The 23764-nt window shown below is 40.4% G+C and overlaps 1 protein-coding gene across 2 annotated transcripts in view; it reads right to left on the bottom strand.

The window, feature by feature from the left end:
- Positions 1-23764, bottom strand: part of Camsap2 (calmodulin regulated spectrin associated protein family member 2) — an 83832-nt gene that overhangs the window by 33763 nt on the left and 26305 nt on the right. For both annotated transcript variants that reach the window (XM_050147704.1, XM_050147705.1), the window contains exons 3-6: positions 9866-10027; positions 4869-4952; positions 1221-1362; positions 822-961 (exon numbers count right to left, since the gene is read on the bottom strand). In XM_050147704.1, coding sequence (XP_050003661.1) covers positions 822-961; positions 1221-1362; positions 4869-4952; positions 9866-10027 — 528 coding nt within the window. The remainder of the gene's footprint in view (positions 1-821; positions 962-1220; positions 1363-4868; positions 4953-9865; positions 10028-23764) is intronic.

The raw sequence follows: 23764 nt of genomic DNA, 5'->3' as shown, positions 1-23764 counted from the left end.
AAAAGAGCATTTGACATCTGACTTAAGAATCTATCAAAGAGGCTAAAGATGGCTCAGTGGGGTCCAGTGGACCAAGGCTGGATCCCCAGCATCTACATAAAAGCTAGGTGTGGCGGTCCTAATCTTAACCTCACGTTCACAAACATCCCAACACACACACACACATACGCACGCACGCGCACATACCAAAGTGCTTCATTTGGTTCTCTAAAAATTCTTCATTGAAACGAAGCTTCATTACTGTTTTGGTTTGCTGTTTATTTGCCAGGTGTTTCATCATGTCCCCAGGCATGAATTCAACTCATGCTTTGCCATCAGTTTCTGGAACACTAGGATTACTGGCATACCTTCAAACCCAGCCTTAAAGGACAACTTTCACCTTCTGTTAACATTTACCTATGATCAAAAACCATTTAATGGTTCATAATCTACTCTGTCCACACCAAGACAACACATCAATTTTACATATAACTTTGTGTTTGCCTTCACAATCTAAAAGACTTGAAACTAGCAATGGATACTTTAAAGAGAAAAATAAATCAACCCAAGTTCTTTACTGATAAAGTTAGTCTGTAAGTATTTATATTCATTTACATTTGGAGATAGGCTTTGCTATAGCTCCACTGGCCTCAGACCCATTACAAAGTTCAAGCTGGCCATGACCTCCTGATCTTCCTGCCCCCACCTTTCTATTGCTAGTACTTGAGATTCAACTTGGGCCCTTGTACATGATGGGTACTACTGCACCATTAAGATATACCCCCAGTTGGTTGCCACAATTTTTAAACTTTATCAAAAGGCAAAAAAAAAATTTAATTTACCTTTATGGATGAAGCAGCATAAAGCATATCTTCCAAGCTGAAATGGCAGCAATGGTTTAAGTATTCTTGGCAAAATTCCTGAATCAGTTGTAGATTATACAAGCTATCGGCCAAAGACATGGTTTCTTTCAAACAAATATCTTCAAATAGAAAAGGGGATGACTTTGGGTTAAATATGAACACTTCATAACTACTGACAGTACAAATACACAATTATGTAAAACTGTTTAGCAAACATGTACTTATAAATAATAGCCACTAAACAAAAAGTTCTCAATTTTTTCTCAGAATTGTACGTAGTTTTTTAAAAAAATCCTTCATTAGTTATGAAATGCTATTGATTTAAATATTCTTGCCATCTATCCACAGTTCAGAAATATATCCCTGGAACACACTTACCCTCTAGTCGGACAACACCGGGGCAGTAAAAATGAATAAGGGCAGCTAATGCACAGCCGTCGGTACCATCCTTCAACAGATTTTCTACCAATGGAATGCAAGGCAGTTGTTTAAGCAATGTTTGTTCCTTCCTGTAACGAGCCTACAATATAAAGAGATCTAAATAAATACTAAACAATGCAAAGAAAGCAAACATAAATCAGGAGAAACAAGAAATACCAACTACTCACCTTTTGGCAATAATACTATATACCAAGGTTAAATTTACAGCAACAATACTAATTCAAATCAGATGCAATATAACATTTTACCAATGATAACAATGATATCAAATGGCATTTAGTTTATAGTAGTTACACAATCACAAAACAGATCTGAACACTACATTCAAATCAGTTCTGTTCATTTACTGATTAAAATTTTTTAATATTAGACTTAATCAAGACTAAAGTTCCTACACAAAAAGATAGCTTTTGAAGAGCAAAGGAATCATTTGAGCAGAAATAATTATAAGAACTATCAAAATTGGAGAGGAGCAGCTAGCTAGTCCTATCAACAAAGGAGATCTAGAGTCAAGAAACAGCACCAAAGCATTCTGCTCCATCATCTGAACATCGGGGTACAGGCACCAGACTTTGAACCAGGAACAGAGCCAAGTGGAAGGATCCTGCTCCCCTCAGAAAAACAAAACTTCGGTTTCTAAAAATAACTTGATGTGACTGGATAAAAATGTTAAGACAGAGGCCAGTGTGGTGCCGGCAGTAGAGGTGCACAGCTTTAATCCCAGCACTTGGGAGGCAGAAGCAGGCGGATCTCTGTAAATTGGAGGCCAGCCTGGTCTACAGAGCGAGTTCTAAGACAGCTAGGACTACACTGAGAAACCTTGTCTCTAAAATCAAAATAATAAAATAAAAAATACAAATGTTAAGACAGACCTCTAAGAATGAAAACTGCTGTAAAAAGTTAAGAGAAAAACTCTGAAGCCAATTACCTGCACTTACATCCTGGTTCTGCCATTTATTAGCTGTGACTTTGGACAAGTTACTTAAACTCTCATTTCTCATTTTCCTTATCTGTAAAAGGAGGATAGCAAAACCTACTTTAGAGTACCACTGGGAGATTTAAAAAGATGTTGGGCACACAGAAGCAGTCACTGCAGGCTAGCTGTCATTTGCTGGAAGCTCCATTACAGGCAAGACAAATAATGCTTATGATTCGCTGACGGCACATAAAGCCTTTTATTGGCAAAATGTATGATTACATAGGCTATTACTATTTAGAAGTCATTTTTAAAAGATTTATTTTATGCATATGGGTGTTCTGCCTGCATGTAAATATGTACACCATATGTATGCTTGCTCTCTGTGGGAGCCAGAAAAGGGTTAGACCCCTTGGTATTTGAGTTACAGAGGGTTGTGAGCCAGCATGTGTGGGTTCAGGGAGTTGAACATGGTTCCTATGCAAAAGTAGTAAGTTCTCTTAACTGCTGAGCCATCTCTCCAGTTGTAGGTGTCAGTTTTACAAGAGAACAATTTAAATTATTTTCTTCCAATTCTATCTCTCACCTCTGCAATTTATAAATTAAAATATAATTGTGAAAAATACTTGAGGCTAAAAACAGAAAATTTCAAATTTATTGAACAAAGCACTTAATACATGAAGGTGCATTAAATTCTTTTAAATGACATCCTCCAGAAAACATATGCACCAGTGAAGAAAAAGATATTTATTTCTGCTTCTCTTTCCCTCAATCCCGACTGACAAGAATCATGGAACATGTTTTCCCCTTGAAAAGAAATATTTGGAGGAGTGCAAGGCAGACATTATAACTTTCCCTACATTCAGAAAATAATATTTACATGTACAAATTTTTATATGGATTATCCTTTCCCTTCCTGTTCTCTTTTTGGGGAGGGGGGCATGTCAGCACAGCTTACACTGTACAGATCAGTCCTCCAGCCTCGGCTTCTGAACGCTGCTGTTGTGGGGCATCTTGCATAGCCTAATTGGGACTCTTTGATCACTGACTTTTACATTGGCCCTAAAAAATTGAATTTTGCTGCTGAGAAATAATTTAGAAGAGAGAGGGAAGAGAGAAGAAAGAAAATCGCCCAGTGGTAAGCTCACTTTCCAGGTAGGGAGCAGGGCTCCAAGCAGGAGAGCTGGACTGAACCAGCTTAGCATCACCAGCAAAGCTGATTTCATTTATTCTGCTCCCTTTGTCAATTAGCACTTATGGATAAGGAGTGTGAGTGTGTGTATACACTCACATTAACAATGAGTGTCTATGGTTTAGCAATTATGAGGAGCAGGTCAAAGCATTTTACTAAAGACTATATCCTGTAAAATCCACTGAGCAAATGAACTTTAACATGAGGTTTGTACAATCCCAGATAAGCTATCTACAGTCTGTGAGCTATAGGGAATCTTTTTCTTTCTCTCTCCCGTTTTCTCCTTACCTCCCTCCCTCCCTCCCTTCCTTTTTTCCCCCCTGGTTTTAACTGCCCATTCTTAATCCTGACATATCGATCATCAGGTGAAATCAGAGTTTCACGGTTTAGGTACAATACTGGTGAGGACACATAAGCTTCTGATTTTTCAAATAGTGAAGTGCTATCTTCAATTAGGGTATAAAGAAAACCAATTCTGCCAAAAATAACTCAAACACGCAGACAACTTACACATGGGATTATTCAAATTCACTTTTAGGAAAACTGTTAATAGCAGAAAGATTTGTACCCATGGGTTATTTTACCCACTGGCATTACTAATAATGGTTTATGAATGATGTGATGAGCAAAGGTGTTTATGCTTTAATTTTCCATTTTATATGATGAAAGTATATTGAACCTAATCTCTCTACTTGATGACAAACAAATTTGTATGAGGTAGTGATAGCACAAGCTGTAAACAACTCCACCAATACCATCACAATTATGGAGAGAAAAGTGAAGTAGTGAGGAAAACTTACTGGAACCAGTTTCCAAAACCATTTGGAAGGAGACTTCAGAGGAAGCAGCGGAGGGAGAAAAGACAGAGCAGGAGGTGAAGGAAAAGTCATCAGAATCATCCATAGCAGGCTACAGAGGGCTCCTGACAGTGGGCTCTCCAGTCACAGTGCTCACGTGTTCTATGACTGACACTTGAGTTAAAGCTACACGAATCCCTAACACCAAGACCATGCCGTCTCCTCTCCTTTGCTCTCCCCAAACAGAATCACATTTTAGGACACTGAGGGTATTTTAGCAACAAAGAGTTCTAGTTCAGAGATTCAGAATCACATATTGCACCTACAAATAAATAAATATATCCATATTATTAAAGTAAAAAGAATGTAAGGTTAGATTCTTAGATACTGGGAGACCAACTCTAAGAAAGGAATAGTCTTTCTGAAGGGGGAAAATCACTCCAATAAACAGAAGCCTAAAGTAAGGAGCAATGTAGCTGAAGTGCTGGGGAGTCTAACGGCTAATAATTTTTGCTATCTAAGGGTGTTCTACAGAATATCGTTTTTTTATCCTTTAAAACCTAAATTCTAATCTCAGTAGAAATCAATCACTAATGGTTATTTTGCATTTCCTAGAACAGTTCTCGCATCTCTAAAATGTATGACTACCCATCATAACCACTCCGCACTGCAGTGTGTACCTTTTGACCTCCTGGAGCTTCGGCTGTGTGATGCTCTTTAGACTTTTGTTCTTGTTCCATTATGTCTTTCAAGTGTTCATTCACCTTAAAAAATATATATATAAAAAAAATCAATGTAAATTTGCATTAAAATACAGCAACAAAATCACATGGTTAGAGGATCAATATCAAGTACAAGTAACAGACAAATAAAATGTCATTTTTAACAAGAAAATAGTAAAACTCTAACATCAGCTCCATAAATTAACAGTACGTGTTGAGCACCTTTTTGCTAGAAATTGGAATGTTCTAGTTCTAGTAAGAGCTTAGTGTACTTGTAACATGTATTGTACTACTAGGTATTCAACACACAAAGCCCACCTGAGATAATAATTATAAGTTCTGTATAAAACATAAAAAGCAAGGCTGGAGTACATTGCAGCTCAATGATAGAGCATGAGGCAGCATGTGTGAGACCCTGTGTTCAATCCACAGCACCAAATACATACATTTATGCATGCATACATTGCATGCATGTAAAAACCTGGTAAAGATAAACAAAGGCAGGGGAAAGAAGGAAAGACTCCGGAAGAAAGTGAACACAGCGGACTCCATTTCATTTCATCTTAACCTTGGACTTCCTATAGGGTAGGGAATCCTGACTGCTCCTTGGACTGCAGAGGGAGGGGGAGTGGGAGTGGAGGGAGGGGAGGGAAGAGGGAGGAGGGAAGGAGGTAGAAATTTTCAATAAAAAATAAATTAATTAAAAAAAAAACAAAAGTGTAATTTTGCTACTGTTACGAGTCATGATGTATCTGATATGCAACCCCCAAAGAGTTGAGAACCACTGGTCTGTCTATAATTTAGTCTCAAAATTTTGGCTACACCTTGGACTATATATGCTTTAAAAAGAACCCACAGACCAAAGGGAAAAAACACCAGCTGGGAGGCCAAAGAAGCTGCCACTGGAGGGAAGTATGGTGTTTAGATTCCATCAAATAAAGGAAAGCTTTAGTAACTACCTCAGATTCTCCAAAGACACTTCAGCCTGATAGCTTGTGCTTTAAAAGATGGCTGAGTTTAATTTGAGGACAGAAAAGTATGCACTGAATCTGTCAGAATGGAGACCCTAAACTGACCAAGAGGAGCAATTTCAGAGTATGAATGAAGACGAGACAGCAGACAGAGGGCTGACCAATTAGGGAAGTAACACTTCGGGGAGAGTTCAAAGAATCAAATGAGGCTGTGTGTGGATGGAGAAACACGAGAACAAGCTCCAGTGAGGACAATTCAGCTGGGAAGGAGAGTGAGAAGTTGCAGCCCAGTTAAGAAGGAACAGCAGGAAGATCACAGATCAGCACCATCAGCATCTCCTGCTCCACACAGACCTACCCTGCAGTTTAACAAGTTCCCATATGAAATTCCAAAACTAGGCAGAGGGACCAAGACCATGAAAAAGGGTGAAGGAATTTCTAGGGAGCACTTCTCAACCTGTGGGGTCATACTGCAAAGACAGTGAGAAGCAGAAAAGCAAACAGATTCAGTAGTGAGAAGAGAAAACACTTCTAACCTGATGGATTGCCCCTAAGTAGATGAGGTCAGCCAACTTAGCTGCAGCTCAAAGTAACAGGGAAAACTAGCAATGGATGAAGACTAGAGAAGATGAAACAGCCTCTAAGTGTGGGGAAGCAGACTTCTAAGGGTCCGTCATGGACTGGCAACTGTGTGGCTGTGCTCACCTGCAGTTATAAACTTGAAACTGCACCAGCTTTCCTGTGTCAGTTCCTCTAGTAACATTTACTTCTCTAAGCCCAGGCAGAGACGAGATGTAAACCAAGCTCAACCACCTGAGTCTTGGTCAGGGGCTGCAGAGATGGCAGTTAAGAGCACTTACTGCCCCCACAGAGGACATGGGTTCAGTTCCCAGCAACCACATGCTGGCTCACAACCCTCTAAAATTTCAGTTCCATGGGAATTCAATATTTTCTTCTGGACTCTTTGGGCACTAGACACACATGTACCACACATAAACTCATACAGGCAAACATATGCAAAATAAAGATAAGCAAATCTTTAAAAATGCTAATGTATTAAGTCAAATAAAAAAGGAAAATCTCAGCAACAGAATGGATCGAGGAGAGGTCAGTATCTGAGCTTGAAGACATAGTAAAGGAACCGGAACAACCTAAAGAGAACACAAAGGTATATAAGAATTTCAAAACATATGTGACAATCTGAAACAAATTTTTGGGCTAAGGTATAGAAGGAAATCTTCACATTCTAAAGGCATAGACATTTTCAAAACAACCATAAAAGGTAATCTCCCAGAGCTGGCAAGGAGGAGACATTGAGGACACTGTCAGGCGTATCACTGCTGTGACGAAACCCCACCAGGACCGAAGCAACTGGGGGAGAAAGTGCTTATTTGGCTTCCGTTCCATCACTGTTCATCATGGAAAGAGGTCAGGGCAGAAATTCAATCAGAGCAGGAATGTGGAGGCAGGAACTGATGCAAAGGCCACGGAGGGGTCCTTCCTGCTTGCTGGCTTGCTCCCCATGGCTTAGTCTGCTTTCTTACAGAACACAGGACCACAGCCCAGGGGTGACACCACCCACATGGACTCCCACATCAATCACTAATTGAGAATACGCCTCACAGACTGCCTGCAGCCTGACCTTAGGGAAGCATTTTCTCAACTGAGGCTCTCTTCTCTCAGAAGATCTAATAGCAGTGAGATTGAAGCAGTAATTAAAAATATCCCAGATTTAAAATTTTAAAAAGTCCAGACCCAGGTGGATTCATTGGTAATATTACCAAACTCTCAAAGAAGAACTAAACCCAACACTTCAAACTAATCCATAAAACAGAAAAGGAAGAAACACGGCTAAACTCTTTTTACAAAGCTAATATTACTCTGACACTCAAAACATTCCAAAAGTGGCAACAACAAGATTACAAACTCCCCGATGAATATAGCTTCAAAAATTCCCAATAAAATATTTACAAACCAGGCTCAAGAACACACCAAAAGATCACTAACTGCCAGGTGGTGGTGGCGCAGGCCTTAATTCTAGCACTTGGGAGGCAGAGGCAGGCGGACCTCTTCGAGTTCTCAAGGCCAGGCCAGCCTGATCTACAGAGTTATAGGACGGGATCCAAAGCTACACTACAGATATCCTGCCTCAAAAAGGCAAAAACAAAAACAAAACAAAACAAAAAATTATTAACCATAATTAAGTAGGCTTTATTCCAAAGATGTATGGATAGTTCAATACAAGTAAATTAATAAATGTTATAAATGCAGATATGGGCTTAAGGACAGAATTACATGATTATCTCCACAGGCACAGGAAGAACTTCTGAGGAAACCCAACATCTGTTCACATTAAGTCATACAGAGGGACTGGAGAGAGATGGCTATGAACTGAACAGAGTTCTCAAAAGAAAAAATATAAATGGCTAATAAACATTTTTAAAGGTGTTCAACATTGTTAGCTATGTACTTGCCACGACCTCCATGTGGTGATCAGAGGACAGCTTTCTAGAGTTATCTCTCTCCTTCTACACAAGCATTTACTGAAATAATGCAGCTTCCCTTCTTAGAGCCGATAGCTACAGGCTTTTGACTGAGTTTACAGTATCAAGGCACAAATTCCCTGTGAGCAGGCCTCAAATCCAGTCTGAGAGTGGTTTTGTTAGCCCTGTAACTGTCAGGCCACTACTGTACTAGTGGGCATACTTGCCTAGCTGAACATATTAAAGAGCACACAGTCCAGCCGTGGGTAAGACTACCACGTGTCAAACTGCTTTCTAAATACTTGTGTTTATTCCCACAAAGTGGCACTGCTTTCAACCTTGGCCGGAGATGCTTCTTTTTGCAGTGGGTAGCCATTGAAGAAGAGACTCATAACTGGTCAGAGTTAATAAGTGACTGTTGAGTGCTCATCTCTAAACGGGACATCTATACAATCCCTACATCATGGAAAGCGGGGTAGCCATAAGAGCTGAGGAGGGAGGGGTGTGAAACACTGTCTTCTGGACACGACCTCACAGCATCCCCGCCCCTGCTGTTCGAGCACTGATTACAGGTGGGCTGCCAGCTTTTCGTAGGTTCAGGGGATCTGAACTCCGGTCTTGAAGCTTATGCAGCAAGTGCTTTCTTTACTTACTGAGCCATCTCTCCAGCACAATTTAGCTTATGACAAGCTTGATGCAAACATTTAAGGAAGGACACCTCAAGACATAACTTCCATATTTGTTCACTGCCTGTCCCACAAGTTAGTTTAATTTCCTCTGCAAGGACAACTGTAAATCAAAGTTGGTCCATCTGGATGTGGTGGCACGAGCCTGTAATCCCAGAGACAGAGCCAAGAGGATCTCTACAAGTTTCAGGTCAGTCAGGTCTATACAGGGAGATCTTGTCTCAAAACTGGATGCATGAATGTGAGTCAAGAATTAACTACTCAAATGACAAGGAAAATTAAATTAAAAAGGCACAAACCAAAAAATCTCCAAGAAAGTGAATCCATAATCAATATGATTTTGTACAATTCAGTTAAACCTAAGATGCTCACAATCAGAAATATGAGAATCATATCCAAAATTATTTCACTGCTCACTATGTGGTTCCTTATTCTGAGTGCTCAGTTTTGCAATGATCTGGTATGAGCTGGATTAACCCTAAGGAGTCATTATGAAGCATGAGTACAATTACAGACACCGTCAAACATCAAATCTGTTCTATCATTGCATCACTCTCGTTGTAAGACTAGGCCTCACTGTAGCCCAGTCTGGCCTTGAACCTGATCAGATCCTCCAGCTTCAGCCTCACAGGTACTGAGATCACAGATCTAAGCCACTGGCTCAGCTTTACACTTTTTAAAACAAAATGCCTTAAGTAAATTGCACAACTTTAGCTTACATTTTGATTTAAAACAAAAAGTCACACAGGAGCAATGAGTAATTGCAGATTTTAGTTTTCTGCTAGTAGATCATTTCCAGGTGAGCACAAGCCTACCTTATTTATCCAGTACATGACAGCATCTTCAATATCATAGGGCAGATCTGTAGCTTGAAAAAAAGCTGAATACTGTTGAGCACATGCAATTACTTTTTCTATGCTGACCATCTCTACAGTATAAGCCATCATTAGAGTATCAATCATGGCCAGATGTGCACTCTGAAAATAGAAAAGCACAAACAATTTCGAAATTACACTTAGAAACTGCTTTATTGTAAAACATTAGCATTTTCTTAAAAACAGTAGTAAAGCCAGAATACAGACAGGTGTTAAGAAAGCACAAAGCATGCTAAGATAAGCTGATACTAGACTAGTTTATTTTTCAAATACTGTTGAAGACATATATTAAGATGCTCTTTATTTACTCAAAGCCTCCTCTCCTTTTCACATGATAATCATGCATGTATCATTTGCAATGCAGTGTACAAATTCCAGGCTTGCTGCTGATCTCCCCTCATTTCTCAAACCCAGAGTACAACATTAAAATATGCCTCTGTGTTCTTCATTAATATTGGCACACCTTCAATCTAGGTGACAAAGTTTCACTTCTGAATAAACAACAAAAAACTTGTAACTAATTTTCTTGCCTCCAAATTCTTTCTCATCTAACTCCTATGGCACAGAACTTCCAGTATTTTCTCAAGGTTTTTGTTTTGTTTTTGGTAATATATGAATCTGTTATATGGTAGTTAAAAATACAAAATATTATAAAGCATATTAATGGTCCCTCTTCCACTTCCCAGCAGTGCCTTCAGTTGGTATGCATTCTTACAAAAATTACCATACACCAGTTAACTACACTGCTCACACTGTCTACTATGGTTGGCATTATAAATAGTGCTGCAACGCTGACCTTTAGTGGATAATTACTTCTGTGGGGCCACTGGGTCCAAAACTACAGGGTAAGCTTTGCTAACTGGGCAAGTTACGCCAATCTTACATCCCACCAAGAATGTTAACAGCATGTCAATTTCTACATTTTTAAATATTTTTCATCTATATGAAAGGTTAAAAATCTCATACTTGACTCTGCAATTATCTGATTATTGCCAGGCATGCTTCTGTGTGGTTAGCAACTATCTGCATGTCCTCTTCAGAAACTGCCCGTTAGTATCTTTTGCCTGTCTCTTCTTTGGGGTGTTTTCATTCCCAGTGACTTGTAAAGCGCTTATCATATACTTGTTAGAGTCCTCTTTTGTCTAGACAGCAAACACGTTTTCCTAGCCTTTCTTGGTAAAATCTCTCCATCTTGGAGCTTTTCTTTATGGCTCTGAAGTTTTACACCATGTCTACTACAGTCTTCTCCAACCTAATTCTTTATTTTCCCCATTATATTAAATCCATTTGAATTCTGAAGATGTTATAAACTAGGGAATAGATATTTTTTTTTCCAAATTAGAGACTGCATCTTATCATTCCTACCAAAAAAAAAAAACATTTTTTACATAATAAAACTTGGACTCCTGTTGTTTCCTTGGAGATTAAAACCTTCCATCTTGGAGGGAAGCTCCTTAAGATGCACAATGTTAAATTAAAAGGGGGTTAAAGAGACAGGATGGCCTAAGAAGAGAAGAAGCTGGGGGAAGTAAATAACTCAACAGCTTCAGGAAGCCCCTGAAGCTAGCCAGATTTACGAGGCTGTTCTATTCTCCAGTCCATATCAAGTTGTAAGGATTGCTGCAGACTCTTTTAGACCAGCTGAGCTGCCTGGAAGGACACCCTCCAACCTGCTTAGTTGCCTGTGGGCTGTGCGGTGTGTTCCAGATTCCCCCTTTGTGAACTGTAACCCATGCCAGGGTGCACTTTGGTAATACAGCCATCTCGGTCATTTCTGTTCCTCTAAGTAACCCCAATAAAACACATTGGCTTATTAGGTTGGACTTTGGTGGTAACTTTTCTTTAGACTGCCGTTGGTTCCCTGTCAGGAGTGGGTAGACATTCAAGCATTTTCAGGTACCCTCCACACAAAAACTCCTTATGGAGGTAAAGCTTTATTATCTGACTTGTGCCTCTCACTCTGGCCTTACTAAGCCCTTCTTCACCCTATACATCTTTGAAAACAGCAAAACAAAACTGTCTGCTAATCTTTTAATTAAATTTTATTTTCATTTTACATGCCAACACCAGTTCACACCCCCCCCCTTTTCTATTCCCCCTCTCCCTCCCGTCCCACCTTGCATACACGCCTTAGAGGGGGTAGGGTCTCCCTCGAGGAGTCAACAAAGTTTGGCATACCAAGTTGAGGCAGGACCAAACCTCCCCCCCCTGTATCAAGGCTGAGTAAGGTATCCCACCATAGGGAATGGGCTCCAAAAAGCCAGTTTATGCATCCGGGATAAGTCCTGGTCCCAATGCAGCCTCCCCCGCAACAGAACAAGTCACATAACTGTCACCCTCATTCAGAGGGCCTAGTTCATTCCCAATGCAGGTTCCCCAGCTGTCAGTCCAGGATCAGTGAGCTCCTACTAGCTCAGGTCAGCTGTCTCTGGTTTTCCCAATCATGATCTTGACACACAAAGAAACTAAATGGCTATATGGCTTTTATAATTCTTGCAAAAGAGTCAGATACATAACTACGAGAAAAATTCCTAAAACGAACACTGGTCTCAGCCCCATACAGAAGTGTTCCATAGGGACAGAGGAGGAAACTAAGACTTAGATTATAAACAGGAAGTACTGAAATGGAACATACAGCATAGACACATCAGGATGTTTTTAGGAGTTAATCCCAATTTAGTAATTAATACTCACATATCATACGGGTTTGCCATTTGGAATATATTTAACCTCAAATGAAAAGTGAAAAAATTTTAATGTGCCATTCTGGACAGACATATAAAGAAATTGCTTATCAGTAGCCAAATTACAATAGTATATTGTTTAAGAGGAAATAGTTTTAAAGCACCATTTCTAAATATCAAAAGATCATAAAATTTCTGGTCTTAACCCTTAGATTAATAAGTGATCTCCAGCAAATCTCGCCTGCTGCTGTGCATCAATACCTTAAACTGCACAACCAAGTAGTAGCAGCAGCACAGTACAGTTTGTACACCAGAAATAAGATGGCGTGCTGAGCAAAGTGGCACACACCTATAAATTTCAACACACAAGTGTCAAGAGCAATGTAAGTTCAAAGCCAGACTGAGCTACATGGAACCCTGTCTCAAAAAGCCAAGGGTTTTAGTTCAGTAGTAAAACAATTGCTTAGTATTAATGAGATCCTGGATTCAATCTCTAGAACTGAAAAACAAATAACATAATGCATATCAAGAATACTGTGGGGCTGGAGAGATGGCTCAGAGGTTAAGAGCATTGTCTGCTCTTCCAAAGGTCCTGAGTTCAATTCCCAGCAACCACATGGTGGCTCACAACCATCTGTATTGGGGTCTGGTGCCCTCTTCTGTCCTGCAGGCATACACACAGACAGAATATTGTATACCTAATAAATAAATATTTAAAAAAAAAAAGAATACTGTGGTGGTCTGAATGGAAATGTCCTCATAGGCTGATAGTGTGTGGCACTATTAGGAGGTGTGGTCTTGTTGGAGGAAGTATGTCACTAGGGGTGGGCTTTGAGGTTTCAGATGCTCAAGCCAAGTTTAATGTCACTCTCTTTTCCAGATGCCTGCTGATCCAGATATAGAACTCTCAGCTACCTCTCCAGCACCATGCTTTCCACCATGATAATGGACTAAGTTAAAGTTGTGTGTCAAGAAAAAAAAATAAGAAAAGAAGTCAGATATCCCTGTGTGCAGATGGTGTATGGTCCTACGCTAAAGGCTCCAAAGAATCCACTGGATGGCTTCCAGATCTGAAAACACGGTCAGCAACGGAACAGCGCATGAAAAACACCATACGAGCTCTGATAGCTTTCTTCTCTACGATAATGAAACAGTGAAACAACCCCCATTTACAATAACGGCCAAACACTCTCCCCGCCCAATAACCAGATATTGAATACCTCTACAACAGGACCAAAACCAAAAATTATGAAGAAAGAGTATGGCAGACACTACAAGGCATAAGACCCTTCGCTCACTGGCGGAATTAATACTGTGAATGGCATTATTAGCAAAAGCAATCTTCGTATGCAATGCAATCCTCTCCAAATTTTAATAGCACTCTTCACAAGAATAGAACAAATTCTAAAACTCGCAGCAAAACACAAAAGACCCAGAATGATCAAAGCAATCACGAGTAATGCTCCAATATCACAATACCTGACCAAATGACACTACAGAGCCTTGGCGCTAACACAAAGCAGCCATCTACCGGCAGAATACCATAGAAAGCCCAGAAGCAAGCTCACATACGCACAGCCACCTGATTCTTGATAACAATGCTGAGAGACGAAGGAAAGACAGCCTTTTAAACAAGTGCTGCTGGGAATGAGATGCCCACCTGCAGAAGACTGAAGCCAGAGACACTGAAAATACAAAGACCCCAGTGTTGACCTCAAACACTGAAGCAATTTCAGAATATCATTCCAAAAGCTCAAGAAATAAAAGCAAGAAGTCAGACAGAGGTGTATCCAACTAAAAAGCTCTGTACAGCAACAGAAACAATTACTGGAGTGAAAAGAGCACAGGAATGGGAGGTCTTTTGCATGACAAGCAATCAAAAGCCAGAATATAGCAATATCTCAAAAAATTAAATACCAAAGGAGCAAATAATCCATTCAACAAATAGGTTAATGAACTGGACACTTTGAAAATTAGAGAGTATGAATGTTACATAAATACACGAAAATATGTCTAACATCTTTAGCCATTAGGGAAATGAAAATCAAAGATGGAACTGAGAGTTCACCTCACTCCAGTCAGGATAACTAACATCAAAACCCACCAAATATCAGCAAACTGCAGAGGGGTGTGTGGAAGGGAAGGCACTCTGGCAGGAATGTAAGCTAGTCCAACCACTATAAAAATTTGGTATGGAGGTGTCTTAGTTACTATTCTATTGCCATGAGACACCAGGACCAAGGCAACTTATAACAGAAATCATTACCTGAGGGCTTGCTTACAGCTTCAGAGGGTGAGTCCATGACCATCATGGAGGGGAGTGTAGCAGCAGATAAGCAGGCATGGTGCTGGAGCAGTAACTGAGAGCTTACATTCTGATCCACAAGCAGGGAAGAAAGAGAGAGACTGGGCCTGGAGTGAGCCTTTGCTGCAAAGCCCACCCCTGCACCAACAAGGCCACACCTCCAAATTCTTCCCCAAAAGTTTCAGAACTGGGGACAAAGTATTTAAATATGAGTCTATGGGGACCAGTCTCATTCAAACCACCACATAAACTTCCTCAACAAATGAAAACTAAATCTCACACCACTTTTGGGCATACCAAAAAGAACCAAAGTCAACTTCCTATGGAAGCACCATCTTATCTATGATTACTGTGGTTCTACTCACTAGAGTCATGTTACAGAATTGGTCTTGGGGCCTATCAATGGATAAAGAAAAATGTGCCTACTTGCACACACGCACGCACATGTACACACGTCTTATTCAGGTACAAGGAACAAAGCTGTCATAAAAAGTATGGAAGCCGGGCGGTAGTGGCGCATGCCTTTAATCCCAGCACTCGGGAGGCAGAGGCAGGCGGATCTCTGTGAATTCGAGACCAGCCTGGTCTACAAGAGCTAGCTCCAGGACAGGCTCCAAAACCACAGAGAAACCCTGTCTCGAAAAACAAACAAACAAACAAAAAAGAAGCATGGAACTGGAGATCATCACGTTAAGTGAAATAAGCCAGCACTGCAGACAAGTGTCACATGTTTGCTCCTGTATGTGGAACTCGAGATAAAAAAATTGAAATGTTAAATTAAAAGGGGAAACTGTTGGGATGTAGAAGATGGAAAATGAGTGGTGTAAGATGATCAGAGAACATTATATGCACATATGAGAATGTCATAATAAAACTCATTACTTCGTACAATCTATGCCATTTTTTAAAAAAAAGGTTACAAAAGGTGTCAGGATAAAAAATTAATTGTAAACAGAAGCTCTCAGGGTAAAATAGTCACACTCCTGCTGAAGATTCTAGGAATCTATAATTGTGAAGAGTTAAGAATGTTGCATATTTGGACCCAAATTATTTTGGACTGCCATTGGTTCCTTTTCTAACCATTCACTACTTATCTCTTTGCTGGAGAAAACAACCTTGTAGCTATACACGAAACCTTTGGGGATGTACTAACAGACCATCAGCTTCTATCAACTCAAAAGCTAAGAATGAGTTTAGAAAACATCTAAACCTTTACTAGAGTCTCCCTATTTTTCTATAACCTGTCTAGTTACCATCCATGGTAGATGCTGTGATTTATGACTTCTTTTTGTTTTACAGCAATAAACTTCATGACACTGTTTCCACACTAGAACCATGCTATTTATGGCAACCTGAATCTATGTTCTTAGGTCTTAGTCATTCATATTTGGCTCAGAATAAGCACCTCTTATTTGAGATGATACCACTGTTTTCCTTAAACAGGTAGGAAGGATGGATGGATGGATGCCAGTAGATTGTGAAGGAGAGACGATCTCATGTCTGATTACAAGAGCAGTCACTCCCAAATAGACTTATCCTTTAAAAATTAAGTCTTCCTCGCTGTATGTTATTAGGGTGACTCATACGACAGTTGAATCATTTCTAAATAAGTCAAACACTGAAATCTTGGTGACAAAGTATACTTAGGAGTATACTTGCCAAGTGTGCTTGGCTTCTAGACTGCAGAAAAGACCAGCTTGGGTCTACAAATAAAATGTCGTCCCCACACTGAAAAACTGCTCTCTGAGGAAGTGCATGTTTATATGAGTGACAAAATATGTGTTCAATTACTCAGTAAGCAATTCAAGATTGTTTTCTTCAGTAGAAATTAAGGTTCCTGACTTAAATTCTAACAAATACATGTAATTCTAATGTAAACAAGAAAATTAAGATGAGTTTCTAATGGGAATTGTAAGGATATAAAATATTTTTTAAAAAATTAATTTTGTCATATGCCAAACTATTTTTCAAAGAAAATCAACAGTAAGTAGAAAAGAGTGACCCAAAGAAAGTGTGTTATTTTGATTATGAAAGTATTAAAAGGCATTTTTAAAGAGATATTTTACATGGGAGAAAATTCTGTCCCTTAGCAGAATGACTCCACTGTTCCAGAATAGGAAGCGGGAAATACAGAGCAAAAACAAAGGTTTAAACTGGGCAGAGGGCACATATTTAAAAACAGCACTTACAAGACTGAGGCAGGAAGATGCTACCTTAAGGTCAGCCTGAGGCTTCACTGTGAGTTCCAGGTGTCTTCACTACACTGCAAGACATTGTTGCAGCTGTAGGAGCCAGCTATAAGCTAAATATGAACAGATCACTCAAAGTAAGTTCTTTACTTCCAACCATTAACACCTGCCAGAGTAGGACTCAGCCACTGATAAGTTTAATAGAGGTCTGGGTCTCTGTACTTTACCCTGAAGCAATACCTGGTCACAGGAAAGACCATAAACTAAGATTACCTGAGTACCACCCAAGAACAGACCATCCAAAGAAAATGTCTAACATTCCAACTGCTGTAGATAAGATCACCTGCCAGCACACACTCACCAGGACAAATGTCAGCCAATCAGGGGTCCTGAACCTCAGAAACCCCTCACCCCACCTTTACTACTATAAAAACCCCAACTCTGACTGAGCTCAGGGCTCTCCATTTATTCCAATACGTTGGACATGCAGAGAGACTGAGTTTGCAAACTTGCATAAAATAAAGGCTCTTTGCTTTTACATACAAGACTCGCTCTCCTTGTTAGCTTTTCGGGGACTTTGCAGATTTGGGCATAACAGCAGTAGATTACAAAAGGCTAAAGCAGGTTTGTATCAGCCTGGCCACAATAATATTTCCAGACACTCAGGTGCAGAACCCACCACCTTAGCTTCTTTCCTTGCCATGAGATCTGGGCCTAAGACTACGAAGGAAGAGGATATATACAGAGTTTGGCCAGACTAGGGGGAGTGCTAAATTTCCCTTCAATCCCATGGTGGTCTTAGACTTTACAGAAAACCATGTGATGAGGCCAGGAGATTCAGCTGTGGACTTACGGGTCCTTTCTTGGGAGAAGGTGAGCAGGCTCTGGGGCTCCACTGTCACTGTTCCCGGCAGGCAGGCAGCCTCTCTCAGCATAGAGAGGTGCCCTTGGCCCACCAATTCTCCAACCCATTCTCAGCACAGGATCACAGGTACAGTTAGAGACAATTACTATAGCGTTTCCCAAAAACTAAGCATTAACATATTGGTACAAAGGAAGGAAGGATCTAATTCAGTTCAAAAGTTTCCTGAAAATGCTGATGTACTTGTCTTATGGCCACATGGTGGGGGAGAAATACCTCCCTACCTCCCACCCATCAACACCTGAGGCAGGTGGGAAAGCTGGCCCTGAGGTTGTAAGAGCAGGAGAGCTGTCCCTGCCCCCTACCAGTAGCAACACTCAGGAGAGCAAGCCCTGCATCTCCCCAGAGCAGCACAATAAAGCCACTCCTGATAGCAGATAATGGAGTGAGCCAGGCCTGACATTGTGGGCATGGGAGAGCTGTCCCTACTACCTGCTACAGAAACCAGCGAGCTGACCCTCTCCCCCCCCACCCCCACCCCCCACCAGCTGCAGCCCTGCTCCTTGTCTGGGCAGCACAGAAGAGATGACCCTGTTGGCAGAGGTGTGGGTGAACCAGCCCCAATGTCATGAGCATGGGAGAGCTGAACCTGAGCTCATAAAAGTGGGAGAGCTGTCCCTGCCCTCACCAGTTGCAGCACTTGGGAGAGTTGGCCCTCAAAGTGGAAGTGGGGAAGAATTGATCCTGAAGAAGCAAAACAGGAGAGCTGGCCCAATTCCTGCTCACAGCTGCAAAGGTGAACTAGCCAGGGCAGCGCTGGAGAGCTCATCCTGGTGCTGAAGACGTTTTTTTATTTTGGAGGTCAGGGGAAAATGGGTGGGATCAGGAGGCATGATATGAAGGACACAAAGAAAGTAACAACAACAAGAAAAGAAACAAAAAAAAAAAATACTGATGTACTCTTAGCTAGAATCTCACAAGGTTTTGTTTTTTAATTCTGCACCATTTCCCTGAGTTTTAACCCCCCTTTGAACTGTACATTTTTTCTGCTATTTTATTTTTTTAAATATTTATTTATTTATTTGTTTGTTTATTATGTATACAATATTCTGTCTGTGCATGTCTGCAGGCCAGAAGAGGGCACAGATGGTTGTGAGCCACCATGTGGTTGCCGGGAATTGAACTCAGGACCTTTGGAAGAGCAGGCAATGCTCTTAACCACTGAGCCATCTCTCCAGCCCAAAATATTTATTTATTATGTATACAATATTCTGTCTGTGTGTATATCTGCAGGCCAGAAGAGGGCACAGATGGTTGTAAGAAACCATGTGGTTGCTGGGAATTGAACTCAGGACCTTTGGAAGAGCAGGCAATATTCTTAACAGCTGAGCCATCTCTCCAGCCCTTTTTCTGCTATTTTAGTTTCTTACCTAACGTGGTGAGTCTCTCTGTCTCAAGGTTTTAGTCAACTCGTGTAAGTTTTTCTAGATGTTACATTTGAACTGTACTCTATTTCTTTGGTCATATGTTTCTGCGCCCAATGTATCAATCTTCTTGATTATAGTATGATGTGTGTTCGTAACCTTGGACATGTACACTCCAGTGTTTAATTAAATTCAAGTGCTTTTCTATCAGGTGAGACCCAGGATGTCTACCTGCCTATGTGGTTTCTCACAGAGAAGCTATCATCCTGAAAAAGGGTTGTTATGACCTTTGGCAACAAGCCTAGGAAAACAAACATTTATGGTTTGCTGAGATAAGTTCTTGTGTTTGTGTTATCTTTACTAGGTTTTGTTTATCAATCTAGAAGACCTTAAGAAAAGATTTCCTTTAATTTATTTGTTTTTCAGGTCTGTTTTGTTTTGTTTTGTTTTGTTTTGTGAGACAGGTCTTGCTAATACCCCAGAGTGGCCTGGAACTTAGGATACTCCTGCATCTGCCTCCTTAATGCTGGATTACAGGCTTGAGCCACCTCCAAAGTCTCTGAATTACCACTCTGATTAAACAAATGGCTACTGTGTTGGTTTACTGTTACTGTAACAAATGCTGAAGACAAGAAACTTCTCAGGACAAAGGTTCGCTTTGACTCATAGTTTTGAAGGCTTTGGTTCACCTACTGGCCTGTGGCACTGGCAGTAAGTCACAGCAGGAGTCGTGACAGAATAAAACTGCTCACCCACGGCAGGAGAGTCAAAGAGGAGAGGCCACTGGAGTTGTGCTGTCCCTTGGAAGGACATGCTCTAATGGCCTGGAAAGACCTCTCTACAGTCTCACCTTGAGGATCAAGCCTCTAGAGACATTTTAATGCCCAACTACTTACAACTATTTTTTTTTCACAAAGGTTACAAAAATAAAATGCTTTAAAACTGTTTGGTAATCTTAGCTAACTTCCTCAGGGTTAAAGTTCTGAAATGTCTTTAAAAAACTAAACACTTCTATTAATTCTTTCAGGATTTCATGCAATGTATTTTGACGATATTTACCTCCAACTCCTCCCTGATCCAGCCTCACCTCCTTCAATCCCTTGGGTTCTCTTAAAATACCCTCTTAATTTAATAATGTAAAACTCCAATGTACTGTCCATACACTTTTGGGTGTGAGTCAGGCCTTTCTGACCTAGAACTACCTTTACCTCGGGCAGTTTACAGGTTAAACTCCATCTTCTCTACAGAAACACGTATAATAACACGCTCTCAAGTCATACGACAGACTTCTCATTGATGTGGATGTGTAAAAGGTACATGAAAATTTCAAAAGTCTGATGGCCCTGGCGTGAGGTATCTTAAAGTTTATGCTATGAAAATAACTGAATATTCTTGTCAATGGCTAGGCTTTTATCAGAGTTTCATCAGAACCACTTCTTCTGTCACCCAGTTTTTCCAGCTGGATGTATTTTTACAATCCAGTGGAAAGGGCCGACTACACAAGATTTCCATCCAGAACTCAACTCAAGGAATCCTTTGGTCCACCAGGTGACTTTAACAACATCCTAATGTTCAAACTGTACAGATGGCCTCTCACTCTCTATTTTAACATTCCAAATTCCATACAGGCATGGGTACTACAAGATAAAATAGTTCTAGACTACATTTTGGCTAAATAAGAAAATGTCTGTGTCCCAATTAATACTACATATACACCTGAATAAATTTCTCTAGGGAACTGAAACCCAACTGCATAAAAATAAGACAGGCAAAACAGAAGAAACGTGGCTCACCTAATGGCCCTTAGGCCAGATTCATGGCCCAAAGCCATTATGCAAGCTGCTTTGTTATGCACTTACTAGTCTTTTGTTTTGTTTTTTAAACATTAGTTTCTTTTAAAAGTTTGCCCTCCCCCCAAAGGTCTGCAGAAGTAGAACTCCTAACAAAGCAGTGCTGGCCCAGCCCTGAGGGTAATAACGAATGTCTCTGGAAAAGGAAAACATTGAACTTAATAGTGAACTCCAGGCAAATCCAGTCTGAAAACTACAACTTTTAAACCCTCTTGCTTCTTAACATGATTAGAAAGGGCTTTGCCCTGGTGTCTACTCACCAATTGCTTCCCCTGAATGTGGGGCCACACTAGACCATCTCAGCACCAAGGCTCAATCAGAACTTAACTGTAGGATGATTGATCAGTAACACTTTCAGAGAAAGGTAAAAGTTGTTAGAATCATAATGGTGTCATTCCTGTCAAGCCCTAATAAAAGAAAACAGTGAAAGGGAATGAAGGAAGGGAGAAGGTTGAGAGAGCTCAGACACATATGCTAAACTGCCACTGAAGACCCCTAAAGGGACACTGAAACTCTCTCACATAATGGTCATTCTAAATGAATGAAAGAATGAGGGGAATGAAATCATTCATATATGTGTGTATGTGTGTGTGTGTGTGCACGCACATATGTGTGTATGGAGGCGGGGCAAATATACCAGGACCAGTAGAGGTAACTAAGATTCTTAATACTTGAAAAACACACCGGGTGGTGGTGGTGCACGCCTTTAATCCCAGCACTCTGGAGGCAGAGGCAGGTGAATTCCTGTGTGTTTGAGGCCCACCTGGTCTACAAGAGCTAGTTCCAGGACAGGCTCCAAAGCTACAGTGAAACCCTGTCTCGAAAAACCCAAAAAAAAAAAAAAAAAAAGAGCTAGTTCTAGAGCAGCTAGGACTGTTACACAGGGAAACCCTGTCTCGAAGAAAAAGAAAAATGAAAAACGTTTAATTCACATGTTAACAAGATAAATGAGGAAGGCCATGTGATTATCTTAAGAAAAGAAAAAAAAACTTGAAAGAAACACCTATTTACAATACCAGCCATATCAGGGAACTCTGGGTGTAGCTAAGAGATCTGCCTTATTGAAAACAGTGGAAAAGTGAGGATTCCCAACAACGTCAGCCTCCATATGCACATGCATCCTCTTGTACACACCCATACACATGTGCCCACACAGATACAGATATGAACACATGCACACTACACACACACCACAAAAAGAAAAAAAAGGAAAAAGAAATCTAGTAAAGGGGAAGTTAATTTTCCTAATATAAAGGAATGATGAAGGTCTGGAGCAACGGGTATGCAATTATCCTGAGCCCGTCATTACGCATCGCCTTTATATACTGAAATCGGGCACTTGCCCCATAAATATATACAGGTACTAGTGTTAAATTAGAACATTTCTTCAACATGTGAATACTTGATTTCTTACCACAAAGAAATTTCAAATGAAATGTATACCTTAAAGCAATCTAAAAATTTCTCTAGGTTTACAATCACTGATTGTATGTGTGCAGTTAGGACAGAAGCTTATTACATAATAAAATCTGAAGACATTTTTAGACTTAATTTTAATCATTTCCATAACAAATGTTATCAATTAATGTTTTAAGGAATTAGTGGAGTTTCCAATGAACCAATCCAACATGTAAACAGGAAAAGTTAATCATCGAGACCATGAGAGTGGGGCTTTATTAAAAGCTCATGAAAGCAGATTACATTCTATAAGTTAGGGCTAAAGCGGAGAGTGTGTGTTTTCAGATTCATCCCCACGGGGAGCTGGGCAAGTCTGTTTTTATGACAGCTAACACACAGCGGCTCAGGAGTGTCCAGCACTGCTCAGATAACCGCTGTTCCCTGTCCCACAATGTAAGACGATGGCCTTGTTCTCTCCCTGTACAAGATGACATGCCTAATGTAGTTTAAGCAGTCACATATGCTCTATTTCTAAATGTTTGTGCTTTATAGTTTTCCAAATTTGAAAGTTTTCCAAGAATACTTGCTTCTAAGCCAAAAATTGTGCCTCAAACCTCAAAATCTAAAACAAGTTACCAAAGTACACTGAAATATATTTTATTATATAAAAATAACCACCAGCAAAAGCGTCAATGAACCCTCAAAAAACTCTGAGAGGAAGTTTGTCAGCTAGTTTTTTCCAGCTGGCTGTGCATGAAAATGTGGCTCCTCTTCTGACAGTAGCGAGACCGTGGTGTCAGCATGACTGTCCTGTCCTCTCATGGTCTCGCGTGCAGTCAGGTTTGTCTTCCAAGAGTGTTGTGTGAAAAAGAGGACTGAAAAATGTCATGATATCCCTATAAGAACTAGCCACATCTGGATTTCATAAGCTACAGAGACAATGAGCAGAGTAGTAACGATAGGGAACTGTGGTGGGCTGAAAGAAAATGGCCCCATAGGCTCATAGAAATGACAATCAATGAAATTTATGCAATGGCAATGCTGAAGCATGAGCTATAATCCTAGAACTCAGCTGAGTCCAAGCCTAGCAGAGCACAGCAATACTGCGCTTTTTATTTTATTTTCTT

This window comes from Alexandromys fortis, unplaced genomic scaffold, assembly GCF_014885135.2.
Source record: "Alexandromys fortis isolate MF-2015 unplaced genomic scaffold, M_Fortis_MF-2015_v1.1 scaffold_58, whole genome shotgun sequence".
In the NCBI taxonomy this organism is placed as follows: domain Eukaryota; kingdom Metazoa; phylum Chordata; class Mammalia; order Rodentia; family Cricetidae; genus Alexandromys; species Alexandromys fortis.
Note: the sequence above shows the minus strand (reverse complement) of the source record. Positions and strands in the feature narration are given on the sequence as shown.